The 21,104-nt window shown below is 46.0% G+C and overlaps 1 protein-coding gene across 3 annotated transcripts in view; it reads right to left on the bottom strand.

Annotated features, from left to right (window-relative positions):
* The window catches only part of PNPLA7 (patatin like domain 7, lysophospholipase), a 130,665-nt gene that overhangs the window by 14,302 nt on the left and 95,259 nt on the right, over positions 1-21,104 (bottom strand). For all 3 annotated transcript variants that reach the window (XM_086625042.1, XM_086625040.1, XM_086625043.1), the window contains exons 26-31: positions 20,524-20,680; positions 12,365-12,481; positions 7,237-7,306; positions 5,044-5,160; positions 2,931-3,079; positions 1,335-1,487 (exon numbers count right to left, since the gene is read on the bottom strand). In XM_086625042.1, coding sequence (XP_086481168.1) covers positions 1,335-1,487; positions 2,931-3,079; positions 5,044-5,160; positions 7,237-7,306; positions 12,365-12,481; positions 20,524-20,680 — 763 coding nt within the window. The remainder of the gene's footprint in view (positions 1-1,334; positions 1,488-2,930; positions 3,080-5,043; positions 5,161-7,236; positions 7,307-12,364; positions 12,482-20,523; positions 20,681-21,104) is intronic.

Here is a 21,104-nt window from a genome sequence, read left to right as displayed (position 1 = left end):
GGTGGCTTGGAAAAGCTGCTGTTTGGTCCAAAGGACTCTCTCAAATGCAAATCTGCAGGGCTTAATTGTATCACTGGTTTTGTTTAGTATTTATAAAACAGTCTTAGAGAAATCAACGTGCAGCCTACTGAGTACTGTTGGGTCTCACTACATCTAGAAAGGAGACTGACTTAAAGAAAAATTAGTGGTGTGTTTGGTTTTTTTTTTCCAGCCCAGCAGAAGAGCAAATCTATGCAGGAACACCTGAATATGGAAGACGCCTGCAAGGCTGATGCAGGCAAAGAATGGAAAGAGGCAGGAAAATAACTTCCTCGTCAAGAGACGAGGAGCCAGAATTCCTGTCGTTACCTCAACCTGGGCAGAGACGTTTTTGCTGTGGCTGCTGAATTTTGTCACTAAGACAATTCAACTGCACATCTGGAGTCAGTTCTTCTTCCCACGCTGTTCTCCGATACACAAGACTAAATCCCAGAGACACGTAACTTAGTGCTACCCGTTTGTAACCTGGTGGTGCCCTTTTTACAACGTCCTTCCTTTTAAACTGAAAGAGGGCAGATTTAGGTGGGATATAAGAAAGAAATTTTTCACTCTGAGTGGTGAGGCACTGGAACAGGTTGCCCAGAGAAGCTGTGACTGCCCCATCGCTGGCAGTGTTCAAGGCCAGGTTGGATGAGGCTTTGGGCAACCTGGTGTAGTGGAGGGTGTCCCTGCCCATGGCAGGGGGGTTGGAACTGGATGATCTTTAAGGTCCCTTCCAACCCAAACCATTCTGTGATTCTATGATTCCACTGACATTGGTGCCATTTTCCTGATACTCCATCGAGCGCAGAGGAATCGCGGATGATACGTTTTATTAATAGAAGTGCTGAAACACTGACTGAGCCGGAGATTTTAGCATGCTGCCCTCCGTTTCGGTGATTCACAGCCTCCCCTACAGACAACTTCTCCAAATCTTTCATGCCATAACAAGCTACATAACAAAGGGAGAGAAATGACACCACTTGGCAAAGCCCAACTGCCCAAAGCAGCTCAGACACTCAAGAGTTTTTACCAGGCAGCCGAGCAAGAATTGTCATGCAACAGGGCGAGGCGACCCATCCTTTCACAGGTCATTATATAAACAAGATTACTAACTCCATTTCTGCTGTTAATCCAATCTCACAGCCATGATATCATTCCACGGAATTATTTAGCGTCGATTATTCCCTCGGTGCCAACTGACTTCTCTTACTCCCCAACAGCTCAGGCACTAATCAGCACCACAAACCAGCAGATTCCTGATATTCCTGATATCCAGCGATACGGGGGACCTGCCTTCCCCAGGACACACTTACACAGATCTCATCGAATTTCCCGAAGTCCACGGTGCCGTATCGGTCAATGGGCGGCCGGATGTACTCGCAGTAGTCGCTGCTCTTCACCATCTCCAGCTGCCGCACACAGCACACGTACGCAAGCCGCGTCTGGATCTCTGCCATGTTCAGCACCTGCCAACCAGGCCAGACACACCGATCGTGATTAATTCAGAAATTTCATTGCAGAATACGTTCTGCATTCACAATGGAGAAAAAAAGGGAGTTATCTTTTTTTTTTTTCTTTTTCTCCCCCAAGAGCACACAGAAGCCTTCACACATCAGCACCTCCATCTGTTTCCCAGGCAGTGTGGACAGCTAAGCCCATGAGTCTCCATAATCAACAGCAGAAAGGGAATTGCCTTCAAAGATATTTCTGCAGTTCAAGGTTGAACTGAGTCTTTCATCGCAGGATACAGGGGTACTTTAAGTCAGAGATCTGGGCTGAAGGGAGAGGGGCACAGTGGTCCGTCAAGGCAGAAATCAGTGATGATCTCTACAGTACCAGGGCAGATATTTCACAGAATGGCTGAGGTTGACAGGGACCTCTCGAGATCACCTAGTCCAACGCTCCTGGATCAAGAAGGGTCAGCTGGGGCAGGTTGTTCAAGACATGTCCCCCTGAGTTCTGAATATCTCCACAGATGGAGACTCTAGAGTCTCTCTGGTTGGCTGGTGTTTCACCACCCCCAGTAAAAAAAAAAAAGTGTTTTCTGGTGTTCAGAAGGAATCTCATGTTTTCACGTGTGCATATTGCCATTTGGGCAGTTGTAATGTTTCACTGGGTGCTCTTGAGAAGAGTCAGGCTCTTCCATCTTCTCCCACTGGAAGCAGCATAGTCAACTCTGCCAAGGCACAGCAGGGCACTCCAGAGCTGCACCAAATCCAAAAGGCCACTTCTCAGGGAGAGGAGACCTTTTCAGGGAAGGGAGTTATTACAGAGGAAATACTTCAGGTTACCCAAAGTTTGTAGAATTTTCCCTAACTTGGGAAAGCACTTCCGGTTCCAAGAGGAGAAAGTGTTAACTGTAGTTGGGAGAGAGAAAGAAAAACAGTATTCACTTGGGAGACAGCTGCAGAGTCAGATAATTTCGGAAATGCCGAAGAGTAAGTAACGGATTTGGCTTGACTGTATGCAATGAGAGGGCAAAAAAACCCTAAAAGCATGCTCTGCAGCTCTGCATTTATCAGTAGTAGTAACGTTAATTACTGACTAGTGCTAAAACCTCCCTACATCAACAGTTCAGAGACATATAGGATAGATACACTGAGCTGGACAAAGTTACTACTTTTATTGATAAAACCCATAAATTCTGACTTTATCAAAACTTAATGCACCTTTAAAAAAGGGGTTTTTTTGCTCTAACAATTCTACCATTCCCTTCCCAGACTGGGGCTGCCCATGTCACTGCCTTTCCTTTGGTGTCAGGGCACTGCCCAGCTGTCTTTGTCCATGAGTAGGAGCTCAAACCCAAGAAAGAGGGCAGTCTGCCACCAGGCTGGCTCCCCGAACGAACAAAGGGAAGCTTCCTGCTTCGTACATCAAAACAGCTGCCATTTTAATATAGTCTACAATACCTTGACTTTCTCGGCCAGTGGATTCCATCTCTTCCAGAGCAGCCACCAGCCGGACAAGCAGTCGCCGTAGTTGGTGAGGTCTGTCTCATCCCGGCTGCCCACATCGATCGCGATGACCACCTTGGCGCCCATGGACCTCGCGACGTCAGCTAGTGGGAAAGAAGGTCGTATCAGCACCAGCGCTGCCAACCCCGGTGCTGCTCACGTACCTACTGCTAGGGAGGGTCTAACCTGAGGCTGTACCTACCATCAGTGTCTCCAAACAGCCTCACATACGAACGTTTGCAGCATCTCTGCCAAGAGACCCTTCTCCCCTCGGGAAGGCTCCCAACCGGTCTGCTCCATTTTAAAGGAGAGATCCCAGTGTGCTGCCTGGTCCGCTCCGACCGAGCCCCTGCATAACCTCAGGGTGAGTTCCCATTGCTGAACTGCTGGCAAACATCACTCGTGGGCTAAGTTTTACCCCAGGCTGGCAGGATGACCCGACTCTCTCCGAGCCCACGGTCACCAGAACCAAGATGCAGGCAGGGAGCAGGGTCCACAGCGACATCACACCAGGTACAATGTGAAAGAGCACATGAAATCCACACTCATTCTACCTCATTTCTCACGGGAACAAAAAAAAAAATCAGGGAACCTGCAGAGAGAACAAGTGGCAGTGGCCTTAAGGAGGAGAGTCAGCAGTGCAATGGTCAGCGCTGCAGGCAGGAGGTAGAAAAGGAGCAGCACAGGAACCAGACAGCAGGAGAGGCTGGGAGGATTTCAGTCTAAGAAAGGCTTTGGGATCCAAGAGAAAGATTCGTATTTGGAAGTGGGAGAGAAATGAGGCAACGCTTCCTATTTCAAGGTCAGTAAAAGGACTAGCTGCAGCCTTTGGATACGGGTGAGGATTTAGGGAAGTGCCAAAGGAGGGAAGAGAAGGACGTGTACCTCGCAGAATGAATTTATATTCCTTCCACGCCCCCAGAGTCCAAGATAGTTGCAGTTTCCAGAATAGTTATGCGTAGGAAAACCACAGCTCTGAAGAGCCAATTTAGCTGCTTAATTTAGACACTTATTTAAATCAGATCTGTTCTGTAACTTGGATTTATATTCCTGCGCTCGTTCGGTCTATTGTATCTTTTCCACCCGGTGTCACCCGCGCGTGTGCTCTTTGTCACCTCTCCAGTATGTGCAGGTGGAAAAGGTGTCCCAGTTTGCAATTCCCACTTTTGCTTACGGACACAAACAGAAGGTCAGATGCAGATTTGGGGGATTTATTTTGTGCGATTTCCGTTTCTGGTTTTTAAGCAAATACAGCTCTGATGGAAAAATATCGTCTGGGTTTGTTGGGAACATGTCAATGATTTGGGTTGCTGAGATGCAGAGTCTCCAGCTTAGATTCCTTCCTCTTTGTTTGTACACAATTACAGTCCCCAAATTGCAGTGACACTAATATCTCTCTCCTATCTTGGTCACCCTCCTGCCTCACCCACCTTCCAACGCTTTCCAACTACGATGACAACCCTGACATAAAACATGTCCCAAACACACACAAGTGGGTTCACACGCCTTGGACCTTTTTGGGTTCAGTCCTCGAACACCCCAAATTCCACATCACTCTTTTGAACACCGTATGATTCCAGCCATGTCGTGTGCTAGCAGCTAACCACGGCCCCGACGTCAGACAGCTGAACCCTTCGGGCTCTGCGTGAGACCAGTCTGAACAATGAAGAGTTAATGTTGCTTTGTCAGAATATATTTCTTATTCAACTGATACTTTTTGAAAAGAAACTCAAAGACAGACTAGATGTTTGCAGTTTAATTTCTGCTCTCTCCTTTCAGTGAGCACTAAAATAAATTCAAAATTAGTTTTGAATTCTATGTTCAGAATACACCTTTTAGGAAAAACTTCATAACAAAAAAATAGTCTTAATAAAGTCATGATAAAGCAAACACCTCAGAAACTGAGAACAATGACTCCTGGTAACCATCACGAGATTAAAGGTGCCTGCAATATTTCTCCTTGTTTCCTTTTTCTGGGGAGGGGGTGGTGGGAAGAGGACAGAGTTTTGCAGTCTGTTTGCCAGGCTGTGTTCTCAGTGACTTCTTCCCAACTGACCTGTGCACCTACCTGGCAGATTGTTGATATAACCTCCATCCATCAAGAGATGCCCATCCTTCGGGTCACAGAGAGGAGGCATATACCCAGAGAGGGACATGCTGGCACGGACGTACCTCCACAGAGAGCCTGCAGGAATGGAAGGGAAGGAACAAGCAGCAGCATTAATTACTGCTGCAGAGGTGGGGTAAGCTTTTGCATTCGTTAAAATAACCGGGAGATAGAGGTTCTCCTGAGAATTCCGTTAGAAAGTTATTAAAGCAGTTTATTATTTTCTGTACCATAATCCTGGCTAGGAAAATATAAAAAAAAAAAGGCTATTCAGACATACTATCAGGCAAAGGCCTTAGGAAACCCAGTTTTAAGCCCATGCCTCATATTTAGTGCCTTCAAGGAGATTTCAGCATATGCCTGACTGCGGGGATCGTCTTTAGTGCTTTGTGGAGCTTGTGCTGGTGAGGAAAGGAAAAGGCTTCTCCTGGGGACACAGGGATAAGAAGAATGAGGAGACTGAAGTGCAGTTCGAGCCGTTATGTTCTACAGAGATCCACAAACCCCAGACCTTTAGCAGGAGCTGAACATGAAAAATACGTGCTGTAGAAGTGCAAAAAGTCTGTTTTCCCCGCTCTGTAACAAGCAAACATCTTCACTCGTAAAACCAGTGCAAGTGCACGGTGGCGATCTTATCTCTGCGGAGGATTTTCTGTTAATGGTGCTGTGAGGAAGAAAGTCATAATCTTTTAAGCTGCTAGAAACAGAAGGTTTAATTGAGTAGGAATTGATTGGATCTGTTTCCTGTAAAACATTCTGCTTTCAGGCTCTTATTTACTGATTTCTCTCTTAACATTTGCATCAGCTGAATTGGGAAGACACTGCATTTCCAGAGAGGCCAAGAGTCTCATCTGAGAAGCAAATCCTTAAAATAGCAAAAATAAGTAAAACTCACAGCTCACTCCTCACCAATTAACTACTTGGTTCTTCAAACAGCAATTCTTTCCAGCAAACTGGGAATCGATTTTTTATTTTCTTTTTAAAATATTATGACAATTCTGTTTCTAATTATAACTTAAGTACTCCTACTGTTTAGCACAGGTCAATACTGATAGATTTGGATTTCATTATTAATAGTTTTAGTTGAGTTGGAACTTCCACCCAAGAAAAATACTGACTTCTTGTGTTACACCCCACAGATGAAACCAAGGTGGGCAATTGCAGCAGCTGGGAACTTCCTTCCTCTCCTTTCAGTGAATTCTGGAGATGAACACAGCCATTCTCCAGCTGATTTCTACCCTTATATTAAACTTCTGCAGGGAAAAGTGGCTGGATGGGGTGAATTCCCTGACTTCGGTTGGCTTAACCTGCTGCAGAACGGGAATACAAAGCCTCTAAGAAAGGTGAATCCTTCTTCTGCTTGTTTTAGCTGCCTTGGCTGCCCTCGGTGAACAAAGCCCCTGTGTCAGTGTAACTTAATGGTTCTGCAACCCACGCCCGAACGGCAGGAATGGAAAATCTTACCTGGGCCAGCTCAGAACACAAAACATCAGAGCCGTGGCAGCAAAGGCTTCAGCTACCCAAGGAAATATCTGGGGCACCTGGTAGGCTTGGACTGTCCTCAGTGAAGCCTGAGTCACAGCAGTTACCCCAAATAGCCAGACAAAAGCTAAAGCAAGTGTCCCACAGGGCTGCCATCACCACCTCCTGACAGCAGAGCAGACGGCACAGCGCTGCCCTCTGCTCAGTCCCCAAGGTACATCCCAGTTTTCCACCAGAGAAATAAAGAGGACTGGACACAAATGAGAACCTAACCCAGCCTCTGCTTCAGGCACAGGAGTCTCATTATTGGGAAAACAGCTTCATTTCTGGGGAATTTGAATGTTAAAATGTTTTGGTCGCATTAGTCTGATTTATGGCTCAAACACCTGCACTTCACAGGATGTTTTATGGAAACAGAACGGTGTCAATGGACCCATTTTCTCTCTAAACAGTGAATACAGCATCTCATTTAATTTCTTCAACAGCTCTGTTCCTTGTTACCTGGGTACAACCACAGTCTGGTGCTCAGCAAACAACGGAGAAGGAGAAACAAAAGCAAAGACAACTTTAAAGGTGAGAAAAAAAAAAAAAATCACAGGAACAAGGGGTGATACAAAGTCTCACATTATTATTTACAACCCGCTGCCAGAAACGTTGTTATTTACAACTCACCATCCGTGTGGACCCTCATTGCTGAAGCAGTGATGTCGGTTGTAATAGTGAAGTAGGGAATCCACAGATCCTGCAAGAGAGAAGGTCCCAATTTTACTAGATCCATAACCTTGCACTTAAACTAAAACCCACATGTAACACGAACCAAAGCAACAACCTCTGTATCTAAACAGAGCTGTAGACACAAACAGCTGCATGGATGGAGAAAAACCTGTCAGCCCTGTGTTAAAGTTCATAAATTTGTTTCTTATGCAAACATTTCATGCAGAACCAAGGCAGACAAGAATCCTTATTTCCTTTTTTTAATAGCAAGAAATACTTGTTCCAGAAGATTTTCCAGCATACAGAGCAGCACAGAAACCTCATCATTCAAACCAGGAGTTCACCTTCTTCCTGATACCTGCTTTTCTTGCAGATGAAGTGAGGGGTGTCTGATAACTCTCATCTAAAGAGATCCCTAGGCTATTTATTGCTGGACGACAACTTGAAGGGAAGTCTCACCTTTCATGTATTTGGTTCTTTTCTAGGTCTCTAGACCTGCTGCTTTTGGCCTCCCCTGGACACATGGCACTAAAGAAGATAGACCTTTGATCTCGCCCAATATGGCCATTCTTGCATTTCACCCAGCTGTTTCCACTCAGGGTGGTGTTTATCCACTACACAGAGCAAGTCTTCCATAATTGTATTCACCATCGATGGGCATAGAGTCATAGAACGGTTTGGGTTGGAAGGGACCTTCAAGACCATCTAGTTCCAAACCTCTGCCATGGGCAGGGACACCTTCCACTACACCAGATTGCTCAAAGCCTCATCCAACCTGGCCTTGAACACTTCTAGGGATGGGGCAGCCACAACTTCTCTGGGCAACCTGTGCCAGTGCCTCACCACTCTCACAGGGAAGAATTTCTTCCTTAGATCTAATCTAAATCTCCCCTGTTTCAGTTCAAAGCCATTGCCCCTTGTCCTGTCACTACACGCCCTTGTTCAAAGCCCTTCTCCAGCTTTCTTGTAGCCCTTCAGGTACTGGAAGGCTGCTGGAAGGTCTCCCCGGAGCCTTCTCTTCTTCAGGCTGAGCAGCCCCAACTCTCTCAGCCTGTCTCCATAGCAGAGGTGCTCCAGCCCTCGGATCATCTTCATGGCCGCCTCCCGCCCCGCTCCAACAGCTCCATGTCCTTCTGATGTTGGGGACTCCACAGCTGAACTCAGCACTGTAGGGGGGATCTCACAAGAGCAGAGCAGAGGGGCAGAATCACCTCCTTCTCCCTGCTGGCCACGCTGCTTTGGATGCAGCCCAGAACACGGTTGCATGCAACTACTCAGTTCCCCTTAACCCCAACCTAAGACTGTAGCAAGCAGCATCTTTCTTGACTCACTTCCTGAGACACCACAGCCCAAGACAGACAGAGGGAAGAATATGGTCTCTTGACTAAATGACATATCATTTGTACCTCGTGGTGATGAGGCCAGGGGTCATTTCAGCCGGAGATGCCGAGCAATGCTGCTGAGAGCACGCAACGCTTCGCAGCATTACCTACAGGAATAAGGGATCCTGCAAGGTAGATCTTCAAGACAACCCCAGAGGTTGCCCGAGACACAGCAGAGTAAAACAGCAGTGAGGAGTGTGGTACATAACCTACCTAAAGCAGGACGACACACAACAAGAATGGGCAAGCCAGGTCCTTCACAAGTTTACTCAACAGGGCTAGACCAAGCCAACACACGCTGCTCCTGGTAGGGGAAGTTCTGTTTTGTTTCAGCCATGTCTGTACTCACATCCCACTAGCTGGAAAAACTGAAGGGGAAAGCAGCCTCCCAACTGTGGAGGAGTTTGTTGGAGAGAGGACAGTTTTGGAAAGTCTCCATGGTACCTAGTGAAAATGTAACCTGCAAAGGGGAAGGAGGACGACTTCTTTCAATAAACTGATTTATGCCCAGAGAAAAACAGTTGCTAGTTCTCTGTCAATCAGCAAAGCTGAATCAAGACCAAAAAGGTAAACCTGCTTTCCCACCCGCCTGCCTCTTTGTTCACGGGACGAGGTGTCGGGTCTTCTCTGGCATAGCTTTGATGTGCCTTAACCTCAAACCAAGCAAGGGTTTGGACCTCAGCTCTCAGTAGGAGCTCAGAAGCAGCCCCGCTCCGGTCAGTCTGTATTTCTGGTGTAAGCTTCCACGCTGCTCAATACGAAGTTCTGAACTGCCGAGGAGGAGGGTTTTTTCCAGAGAGTTTAATCTCTTAAGCAGCTCTGCAAAGATGGTGGAATTGGGGAGGACTAACAGATGCTGCAGAAGTATCACCAGCTGGTAGAAATGCCAGAGGAGGGTGGATGAATCAAGTGTGACTACAAGAGTATTAGGGGTGCCTCTCCACGCTAAAGATACTCAGACAATTGCAGATCTCAGTGCATCAACCATATTTTAAGCAAAAACAGGGGAAGGGGGAAGAAGTCTTGACGCTTCCTTTCATACTCACGCAAACATGTGCACGAAGGAAACTAAACCAAGACCTACCACGCAGTAACAGACTGCATTTCTCAGGTATCATTTCCTCCACATTGGGGACAGAGCATTATTCAAGCCCAAAACAGGACTTGATAAAAGTCTTTTCTGATTCCTCACACCTCACCCCCAGCTCAGACGACTTGCGAGAGCATTCTGTGCTTCTGGCATGGCGGATAAAAATTCCAGAGCCTGGTCCTCTCCTGGAAGGACACGTAATTCCAGAGGAGCAATAACTGTATTTCTTGAGAAATATCCTTCCAGCGCCCTGCCCTGGGTTTCTGTGCGCTTTCCTGGAATAACTCGCACAGGCTGATCTCTGCTCATGGAGCATCTTTGGCTGACACCTGCAGCAGCCATCACGGGGGTTGCTGGTAGCCAGGGCTACTCCACAAACAGCACCGCTGGCCATCAGGAGGGTGTCCTACGTCACAAGGGCTGTTGGAGAGCGAATTTAAGAGAAAACGGAGGAAACCTCCCTTTCTATGTCAGAAAGAACAGTTCAACCAAAGTGCTTCTGCTCCCTGGCTCTGATGCAGAAGGGGGATGAGGGCACGTGTGAGAAGTGCAGGAGTACCACCTCACAGCCCGGGGTAGTAAACAGGAGGATCCGGTCCAGTGCTTCCTAATTTTAAGCTTTTATAGAGACACAAGGGCCAGTACCCAGCCCAGCCTCTTGGGTAGGAAGTTCTCAGGCTCTGCTACCATCACTGTGGATCTTCCCAAGAAGGAGCAGTTGTGGCCAAGCATCCAAACACAACCTTTGTTTATAAGGCTGTAATTAACTCTCGTTAGGATGTATTTCCAGTCGGAAATCATTGCTACGCACTCCTCTCCAAAAACACTCCAACTACTGAGAAAAGATGAGTATTTGCAATTGGGATGCCTTGAAACAAGGCTTTAAGAAAACATTTGTTCAAGGCTTAACGTGCCTTAGTCCAGCTTCTGTTACTTGACAAGTTACCCTTTACACTTCGGCAGCCTCCAATGTCTGTCTGCCCAGTGACACGTGACATGACTGGTCAACCTGTGCTGATAACACGAATCGCAGTGCAGGGGTAACTGCCTCTTTCCTTGCAGAGCTACACAACGTTTCTCCCTTCTTATCTGATGGAAGTCTTCCAACGTGAGGAAGTCCTCAGGCACAGACTGAAGGGTTTAGCCTGTGACACTCCGCACGCGCGCACAAAGATGCTGCTGCTGCTGCACGCCTCAGGACTGGATTTCTCTTGGATGATCTCTCAGGTCTTTTCCAACCTAGAAATCTATGAAATCATCTATGAAAATCCTCCTGTGACTGCAAGGTTAGACCAGATGGTGCTGTTAATTGTAAGGAAGGAATCTACTGCATCTTAAAGCGATGTACAATCATTTAACTGCTGAAATCCAAAGCAGTGATAGTGCAGGAGATGCTGGGGTCGCCTGAAGTTTTCATTAATTTTGTCACTCACTCCTCTAAAAGCTCTGCTCAGCATTACCCTACAGCCTCACGCTGCAACGTACCATCCACAACTCACACCAAGTTAACCCGGAGAAGACCACACCACCGAGAAGGTCTCAGTGCTCTGCAGAAGCTCCTCAGCTGTGTCAAAGCAAGCAGAGAGGAGATGGTTTAGTCATGGGACAATCACATGTCTTCCTATCAGGCACTGCTGGAACCACAGACAGGAGCTGGAGTGCTTCAGGAAGCGATTCGCACCGCTAAAGAACTGAGAGTGTGGCTGGTGCTGCCTGAATAACAAAATTAAAATAATTCCAGTCTCAGAAGGATTTATCACTCTAAAACCTGTTTGCTCCATCCACTCTGCACAGCAAAATACCATTTGAAGCCACGTGATGATTAATCACTTACTTCATACTTGCATTTAAGTAGGGAATGTTTTACACTGGTTTTAATAAATATATTTAAAGTATATATAGCGTTAATTTGCTACATGATCTTTCGTCACACGGATTCCAAACACAGCAATAGTTTGGTTAAAACTGCAAACGAGGTCAGGCTGCAAGGCTGCCCAAGCACTTGGTAAGCTTGGTGATGCAGGAAGGCAACCATTGATCATGAGCCTTCTTTACTGCGGGGCGGAGGATGGGTGGGACTCCCAGCACGGGCAGGCAGACCACCCAACACGTAGCAATGGTGAAAGGCCACCGTATGCAAACCAGGAGACACCAGGAGACTTCCACATCAGTGCCGCTGCCAATATGCTGTTCACAAAAACTCATTCTAGCTTTACAAATAAAATAAATTAAAAAAGTCAAACCCGTTGCTACTCTCTTCAGCACGTGCTTCTGGTGTGCCCGAAGGGTCTCCTAGACCCAGCTTACAGAAAAATAATGATAAAACAGTCTCAGCAATTTTACTTCAGTGACACAATTTATCGTCTGCTCTCAGACGACGGGATCCCTTTGCCAAACAGAACGCGAGTAGCTACAAATAATCCACTCCTTGCGTTTTCTAAATCCACCAAAATGAAAGAATAGGCTCCTTCCTATATTCATATAACATCACATTCACAGTTTTAACATGTTTTCAGTCATCCCACGGCCCCATCTCATATTAGCATGGAAGAAAGCTATTTCTGCTACAGCAGTACAGTGACATCATTTACTATACATAAAATAAGGAACCTACCTCTATCTGCTTATCTTTGAAGATGCTGTTAATGCTTTTGTTAAAAGTAGCTCCAGAAAACATCGAGGTTATTGGATACGTCAAGTCTAGAATAGTCTTAAACACTGAGTTCATAACCTAAAAAGAAAAAAAAAAAAAGAAGTATTTCAAAAGGTAAATATACGCAAGAATCCACATCAATGTATGCATTAACATATGCAATTCGAGAGACATCACATTCCAGATTCGACAGCCAAGACGTTGGAAGCGTTGCTATTGTAAGTACCAAAGTTGTCAAGGGGACAGAAATACAACTACAAAAACTACAACCAGTAACTCCTTGCGTGGTGTAAGAAATTTAAAACAAAAAGCAGCAAACTTTGTAGCCGGTTTGCAGGAAGGCTATGGAAGAAGATACGTTTGCATCGCTTCCCTTCCTCCCATAAATCAAAACATCCCGCTAAGGCAGCGTGCACGGGCACAGGTTTGTGCCTTAACAACATGGACTGTACAGTTGTCTAGATTTTTTAAAAAATATTAGTTAATATTATCAATTATTTCCCTCTTCATCATCCTTTCCACAGTGTACATGCCGTTGACGGGTGTGGAAAGGAAATCATAAATCCGTAATCTAGGAATCTGAATCTTTATACAGCTCTTCCCATTTGTCAATCACACGTAATTTTTCTACAAGTCTTCAGTCTTTTATCTGCCTCACTTACAAAACCGTGTATGCCATTCTTTGGGACTGCAGTATGGTTAAGTCAGACACACGTTCAAGAGCTTCAAACACACTTTTCATGTACTGTTGTCCGTTATTTTCCGTTCCCCAAGTCAGTTGTGCTCTTCACCCGCTGCTCGGCAGCCAGTGCACAGATACTGCCATGGGCACCCGCCGTAAGCCAGATGGACCAAACCACAGGAGGTTTCCCAAAGCACTGCAGATACCTCGTGTGTTGCGTAATGGCAGCAGGCGCCGTCAAACGCGGCTCTTCTAGACACACAGAGACTCTCATCAAGCTTTCACGGATTCTTTTCTTTTTCTCCCCCCTCTCCATTTCAAGTGCATCGCACTTGTGCACTAACCTACAAGATAAAACGATGACAATACCTAAACTATACAGCATCACAGCCACTGTACTTGTCCCATAACCATGCTATTGGTCTCAAATCCTAATAAAAGGACATGGAGCTGCTGGAGCAGGTCCAGAGGAGGCCATGAAGATGATCCGAGGGCTGGAGCACCTCTGCTATGGAGACAGGCTGAGAGAGTTGGGGCTGTTCAGCCTGGAGAAGAGAAGGCTTCAGGAGACCTTCTAGCAGCCTTCCAGTACCTAAAGGGGTTACAGGAAAGCTGGAGAGGGGCTTTGGACAAGGGTGTGTAGTGACAGGACAAGGGGCAATGGCTTTGAACTGAAAGAGGGGAGATTTAGATTAGATCTGAGGAAGAAATTCTTCCCTCTGAGGGTAGTAAAGCACTGGACCAGGCTGCCCAGAGAAGCTGTGGCTGCCCCATCCCTGGAAGTGTTCCAGGCCAGGTTGGATGAGGCTTTGAGCAACCTGGTGTAGTGGAAGGTGTCCCTGCCCATGGCAGGGGGGTTGGAACTAGATGATCTTTACGGCCCCTTCCACCCCAAACCATTCTGTGATTCTGTAAATCCTAACAAAACTCAATGCCTAATATATTACATCATACTCAGTTAAAATGCAACAGAAGACCAAAAAAACTCCAATTAACTAATTCACAATTAAAGAGGGTTTCACTGGATGAAATATTTCTGTTTCATGAACTACCTTCTCTCTCTCTCCCCGTGTTCTCTGTAATTTAACAAACACCAGTAACAGCATTGCACTCAGGCAGAGACCGACAGCATGAAGCAGCCTCTAAACCTGGATCCGTGATCAACATCTGGCCTTTGCTTTACTCCAGCAATGATTTAAAGAGCAGCAGGATTATCCTGCATTGTCATGTCCAGATGCTTTTAAATATATATTAAGTATCTGCCCAGAGAATACATGTGCAAGTATAAAAAAATAAAGAGATATCCTTAAAAACAAGCATATAAACAGGAAACTTGGGAGAACGTAAAAGCATCAGCACAAAAGCAATTATGAACCTGCCCCCTTCATTCACAGCCCCACTTTAGGCTCGGATGGGGTGAGGACAGGATGGGGTGAGGACAGGATGGGGTGAGGACAGGGTGCCCACCGACCTACAGACATGCCACCCACTGCTTCAGAGTTAAATGGAATTAGCTTTGTACGTAAAATAGAGATTTGGTCTCTGACATTACTTGGAATGATTAAACCAGGGAAGGAGACAGTTACAGAGAGTCCTTTATTTAATACTAAGAAAAAAATCTCTCCAGCTCAGCACCAAACATCAGGCTGTCCTTGTTGCAAATGATCTTTATAATGCTGAGCCTCAATGTTTTCCCTACAATTAATGCTCGCAGTAATTCTGTACATGAACAAAATACTTCTAATTAACGGTTATTTCTTAATATTCTCATTTCTCATAACTGGAAATGCCCTTTTAGCTGACGCTGATAGCCAACAGCCTCCCTCAGCCTTCCAAGAATAGCTGCTACCACCTACCATTCTCAAGATAAATGAAATTAAAGATCACCCTTTGGAAAGGCAGCCAGAGCCTTCTGACTTCTGCTCCGCTTCATACTTTTCTACTAACCAACAGCAGCAGGGCCAACACCAGTGTCTCCAGGAACGACGCAGCTTTGGTTCCCTACAGCACCACGACAGGAAGCACAGCCTTGAGGCATCAGTACCAGTTCTCTTGGGAGACAGCAGGTATTTTACAATTCTTCATTAACTTCTCATCAACTTTCAACTCTACAGCTCTGCTGCATGATGAGCTTTCTTACTAAAAAGACCTTCAATCCTGAAATTATTTTTAAAAGCTACCCCGTGGTGCAAGGCAACTTCAACAGGGAGGGACAAGGTTCTTCTGCTCAAATAGCAAACACATGATGGACAAAAAGAAATCTGCATTGTAATATCTGGCTACTTTGTTCTTTGATGCGGAATGGTTGCAAAGTGGTGTCAAAAACCAGGACAATCCCAAGATTTTCCAATGTTCCTGAGTGTTAAAAAAATAAAAATATCCCCAAAGAAACCCAAGGGTATTGGAAAACTTGCTGCAAGAACAAAAATTTAGAACAGCAGAACAGATTCAGTATGTTTTAAACTACTAGGCACAGCACCCAGAATTTCCCTTAGTGCCTTTCCAGTGCTCACGTACAACGTTTCATGGAAACAAGCAAAGGAATTCACAAAGAAAAAGATGTTCAAGACAAAATAAAGACATAACTCAGGCCAACAGTTTCAGATAAACAGCACGACAGGGATATATTTATCCCGAAGGCAGGAACTACAGATAATGGAAGTTCAGATTTAAAGGTAAACTATTAAGAAATTTAGCAGTTGAAGAAAATTAAAATTAATCCATCTAAGAAACCGTAGCCATCACGGAGTCAGGTAAAGGAGAGAGGCAAGGTAAGTAAATGTGTGTTTAAAATCAGATTCAGATGTTCTGATTCAGTAACACCGGTCGACGTGGTTCCTACTGGGCAGAAATAGGACAGTTTGGTGCCTTAACTGGGCATTTCAAAGCAACAGCCTTTGGATGTTGCACACGACCTTTTATCTGAAGTTCCCAAATTATAATGCTTCATTTAGGGTTAATTTCAGCACCTCAAATAATACAATTGACATGGTAAATATGAACCATCAGGCCTTGTCGGCACATGAAAATACATTCTTTTTCTCCTGTACCTTTTGATACAACAAATTTTTAAGATTTAACAAAAACACATCCAATATTTTTTGTCTTCTGTTGTTAATAATCTCAAATACAGAATGCCACCTGAAAGGCAACCAGAGGGAACACTTCAGCTGGTTTACAAGGGAAAAAAGCAATCTGCTGGTTTAATTTTTGCAAGCAGAGAAACCTCGAGAATAAACCCTTCCAAACGAGCTGATCAAGTTTTAAAGATGCAATTCCAAAGCACCAGCCCGCGGCGGAGCGCGCCGTGGCAGGCTGGTGCTGCCCTCGAGCAGGGCAGGCTGGAGGACGCCCCAAGCAGGTTCTCTGCTGCAGCTCATCAACCCAATTTAAGAGACAATATGTGCACGTTCATTAACGTGCGATCTGTAACGAACCTCCTCTTTATTAGGACTGGCTGGGCACTTAAAGCTGCTTCAGCCTTTTGCTGTGCCTGGACCAGTGCTGAGTCACAGCAACCCCCACTCCCTTCATCCGGGGGGCTGGGACCAGTTTATTTTGCTGATCTCCTCTGGTCAGGAGGTATCTTTCCCATAATATCCTGCCCGCTCTTCACGCCAATCTCGTTTGGCAACGTTTGCCAACCCAGCTCGGATATTGTGTTTGTTTGCAGGATCTGTCCTTGCGGCTGTTGTTACACAGGAAGGTCTGGCACGGGAATGAACCAAACCGGTGTCGGGTGCCAAGTGATTGACAAGACTCTGCACCTACTGATGATGCTCCCCCTCTGACTCCCACTGCGAAAGGACCCTTCGGGGTCCCCACCGCGTGGACATCCCACCCTTCCCCACCGACCCTTCTGCTGAGCCACAGCACTCCCAAACCACCCCGAAACCGTGCCCAGTCCCGCACGGGCTATGGGTGTGGGCATCATGGGCATCACCCCGGTATGCCAGAGAACAGCTTTTTTTTTTTCTCCAAAACAACAAATGTAACTCATCAAGAAGAGTATTGGGATCCAGTCTGACAGCAGCTTGATCTGATCCCAAGCGGGGCTGACGGTTCTGCCTGCCCCCACCCTGTGCCAGCACGGCTCCTTCGCAGCGCCAGCAGCTGAGCTGGCAGCAACGAGCAAGGCAAAAAAAAAAAAAAGCGATGAATTTTTGGCCAGATCAGCTCATTAAACCACAGTATCTCCCAGTGCATGGACACTACAGCAGTGTTAGGGAGAGGCAGAACCTCACGACCGTGCCCTCGGAAACCCCTCACGTTTATTTTAGCTGCCGTACGACGACGACAATCACAGACAGCAAACGACTGCAGCATCCTACCCAGTAATTCTTCCTTTTCATTATGGGAAGCTTTTCAGCTACACATTCCTATAACCTTAGTCCCTTCATCAGTAGAATATTCTGTTCTTTGTGAAAGATTTATTCTTTGAAATATTAATTCTCCAATTAAAAAACCAAGAAAACCCAACAATCTGGAACCATGAAAGCTTTTGTTTGTTTTGCTGGTTAAACACAGGTACAAAGACACACAGAGGCCACACACAGGAACTAACCTGACTGATAATTTTTATACCTCTCTATATTTTAACAAAAGTGTCATTTATTTCTTTGCTGCTTCATTAGGTCCAGAAGACAACTCATTAAAAATATCCCTTCTCCCAGCACCAAGTGTACAACTAGAGATATTCCAATTTCTAAAAAACACCAAAAAGAGAACGAACTGCGGGACAAAACCAACATTGATTTTAGAATCACAGAATGCTTAGGGTTGGAAGAGACCTCAAAGATCGTCTAGTTTTTTTTGATAGATTTAAAAAATAAACAAACGTCAGAGTTCTCTAATCCATGGCAGCAAAGACATTTCAAAAAACCCCACAGGCTAAAAAAGCCAGGCTGCAAGGGTTTGCCCAGAGAGTGCTCAGCAATAACCTTCACCAGCAAAAGCTCACGGGCTTCGGAGCAGCAGCATCAGCAGCTTCTGGAGCGAGGAGCACTCAAGCCCTTCTGCATGAACGTCGGTTTAACGACGGCCGCTCCCCAGAGCATCCCTTGCGCAGCAGCCGCCTCCTGCCGCGGTCCTCGCCGGCAGCGATGCTGCTCTGCAGGCCAGCAGGAATGGCCCCGCAACTTTTGGACACTGGGAATTTGGGGCTTGGCGGATGGATTTGTCAACCCGCCCAACACTCGGTCCCGTGGGGTGGATTTCCTCTGAATCCCCAACAAACCTCCCTGCTATGACCCACGGAGCTGGTGCTCAGCAGAAGGAGCCACTCTTCCTGCTCACTCTACAGTTGCTGCGACATAATGCAAGAGAAAACTAACTCAGAACAGCCACTGTGAAAAAGATTTATAATCCCTCGAGCCACTTTGTACATCAGCTGTGGTGTGAACTTGGAGAGAGGGTTTTCATGGCTTTCTTCAACTTACAATGCAACCATTTTGCTCCACTGTGCTGTTAACAGTGAAAAGGGCTTCAAACAGAGCAGTCTTTTCTTTTTGCCTTTCTCAAACCCTTGAACAATTTCTGGTTTGGATGTGGACCTGGCAAGCTTGTCAGAACAACCATGAAAAAACTCAAGTAAATCCATTCTTCATTAATAAGATGAAATGCTTGCCCTAACAGAGGTCATTAACCTCTCGTCCAGCTACTTATTTGCAGATTTCAAGGTACCAATACCCCAAACAGCTCGAGGCTGGGCCAAAACCTGCCTTTTCTTTTGTGAAACGTTCTCTGAGCTTTGCAATTTGTGTTCAAAAGTTCATCAACAGGTTGAATTTCTTCTTTTCATCTTTAACTATTCCTGGTAAAAGGGAGTGTGATTCCAGACGAGGCTGGTGAGCTCAAGAGCTGCAATGCTGGAAACGAAGCCGGCTTTGATGGAAGCACAGTCCTGAGAAGCCCAGAAAACAGCATTTCCAGCTCTGCATCGCACCCTGCACAGCAGAGATGTGACAAGTTAACAAACAGGAGGAGATAATCCTCTGGACAAATGCACGGAGGAAAATTCCATCGCTCTAAGCCTAAACTCGGAGCGACGGAGAGAGGGCAGTGAGCCACGGAGTGCTGGAGGCTGGAAAACATTGCAGGGAGGCATCACCACATGCTCACCCTGCTCAGATCCTGTCCTGCAGGCATTTGGTAGTGACCAGTGTGGGAAATGAAGAGCGTAAGGTTAAACAGGTGTCTGATACGATCCAGTACAGCTGGTTTTCTGTCCCTAGTCTCAAGCCTCCTCCACTTTTGCAACTGCAGCAAACTGCTCTGTATCACAAACAGTTTATGTTTCGGGTGCTTCCCAACCCAGCCAGGCACAGGCAGTTCTTAAATAAATAGCAAAAAAACAACATTCTTCTAGCAAACAGTGACAGGGAGGTGAAAGAGTCCCACGGTTCCTCTGCCCCACAGGAGAGCACAAAAGTGCTGGGGCCTCAATATGTATTTCGGGGCCCCAGAGTATCTCGCTTGCAAGGTAAGCAGCATCTTACCAAAATACAGCAGATTTTGTCTCAAAGCCACAGCAGGTTAGAAGACACTTGGGAAAGGTAAGAAGTATACATGTGCCAACTACAGACTCCTGTTTCCCCCTAAAACTCAAGATTCTAAGCAGATTCAGAGCTTAATCCAGCTTAGAAAATTCCCCATGTTGCTGCCCTTTCAATAAGGAAACCAACATCAAAACGTGGTTTTCATCTGAACAATACAAAGCTGCAAGTAGCAAACTTCAGAAATAACACTGATCTTCACCTTTAGGCAATTTGAATGCCAGTGTAATCTGGTGCCAGTACAACTTTTCCCCAACATCTTACCAATAAATAAATTCACCCACAGAAGCGACTATTTAAAACAACCTTCTCAAACCTTGGCTTGACTATGAAAATATGGGGTTTTTTGTATTAAAGTTAAAACTTTCTCCTGAACCAGAGTACCACCACTCTGGAGTTCTCAGGCTACACCGTGAATGACACAATTTGTATTAAGTTTAGAGAAGGATTACCTCTGTCAATCAGTTCCACTGAAAAATGACAGCATGTGAGAACGAAAGAGAGAAAATTATACAAAAGAGAAACACATTCGCTGAGAGTTGGAAAGGAAACAGATTCCAGCACATAGAAAGAGAAGATAAAACAAAGATAAGCACAGGCTAGCACACTTGAACAACATCACTCTGCGCTTACAGTGTGACTAGAATTTGTGCAGAGCACAGCCAAGCATTTGACTCCAGCCTCCTTGGGCGCCTGCCAGCGTGGCAGAGCCGCTTTCCCAGTTCACTCCAGCACTGCCAGGCAGGGGCCCTTTTCCTCCTACAGCCACCCAAGTGCAGATAGTGGCACTCTCCTTGGGTGGCTGGTTGTGCACTGCTGCCTGCTAAGGCTTGTGGTTAAGCTCTTGGGTTCCATCTGAGAAGTGCAACGTTCCCAGCGCTTACCATGGCCCACTGCCTGGCTTTGATCCTCATCTGATTGTAGCTGCGCTCCTCGGCGTACAAGGCGCTCATAAAGGAGCCAATGGATGTTCCTCCGATCATATCTACGGGGATGCCAACTTCCATCAGCGCTCTGATAACTCCCACTTGGGAGCATCCTCTGTGCCAAGAAAAGAGAAAAAAAGAAAAAGACACTATCAGACAAACAGCAATAAAAAGAGCACAAAAACATGAATGCCATCTTCTAAGGGAACGCGAGCGTGCACTATCGCCGATCTCTTCGAAACAAGCCTCAATGCCAGTAAAAGATGTGATGAATGCAGAAATCTTCAAACAGGCTCCCTGAGGGTCCGAGGAAGAACAGACCACTTGGCTGGACTACAGTACAAAAGGCAGCGATACAAAACCAACAGCCAAGAATCAAGCCCGTGGACATGCGAGGGAAAAGTCAACGTGGCTTTATGGGAGCAACGCATCAAAGCTCTGCTGGGGTTCTTCCAAAGCAGCCCAGAACAGCTGGATTTCAGAGACCCTTCCACAAAAGTCTTTTCCAAGAAACTCAGCCAGTCTGGGATCACGGGATG

The sequence above is a fragment of the Tauraco erythrolophus genome, chromosome 22 (genome assembly GCF_009769465.1).
Source record: "Tauraco erythrolophus isolate bTauEry1 chromosome 22, bTauEry1.pri, whole genome shotgun sequence".
Taxonomy (NCBI): domain Eukaryota; kingdom Metazoa; phylum Chordata; class Aves; order Musophagiformes; family Musophagidae; genus Tauraco; species Tauraco erythrolophus.
The sequence above is the reverse complement of the archived record's forward strand: the minus strand, read 5'-3'. Positions and strand labels throughout refer to the sequence as shown.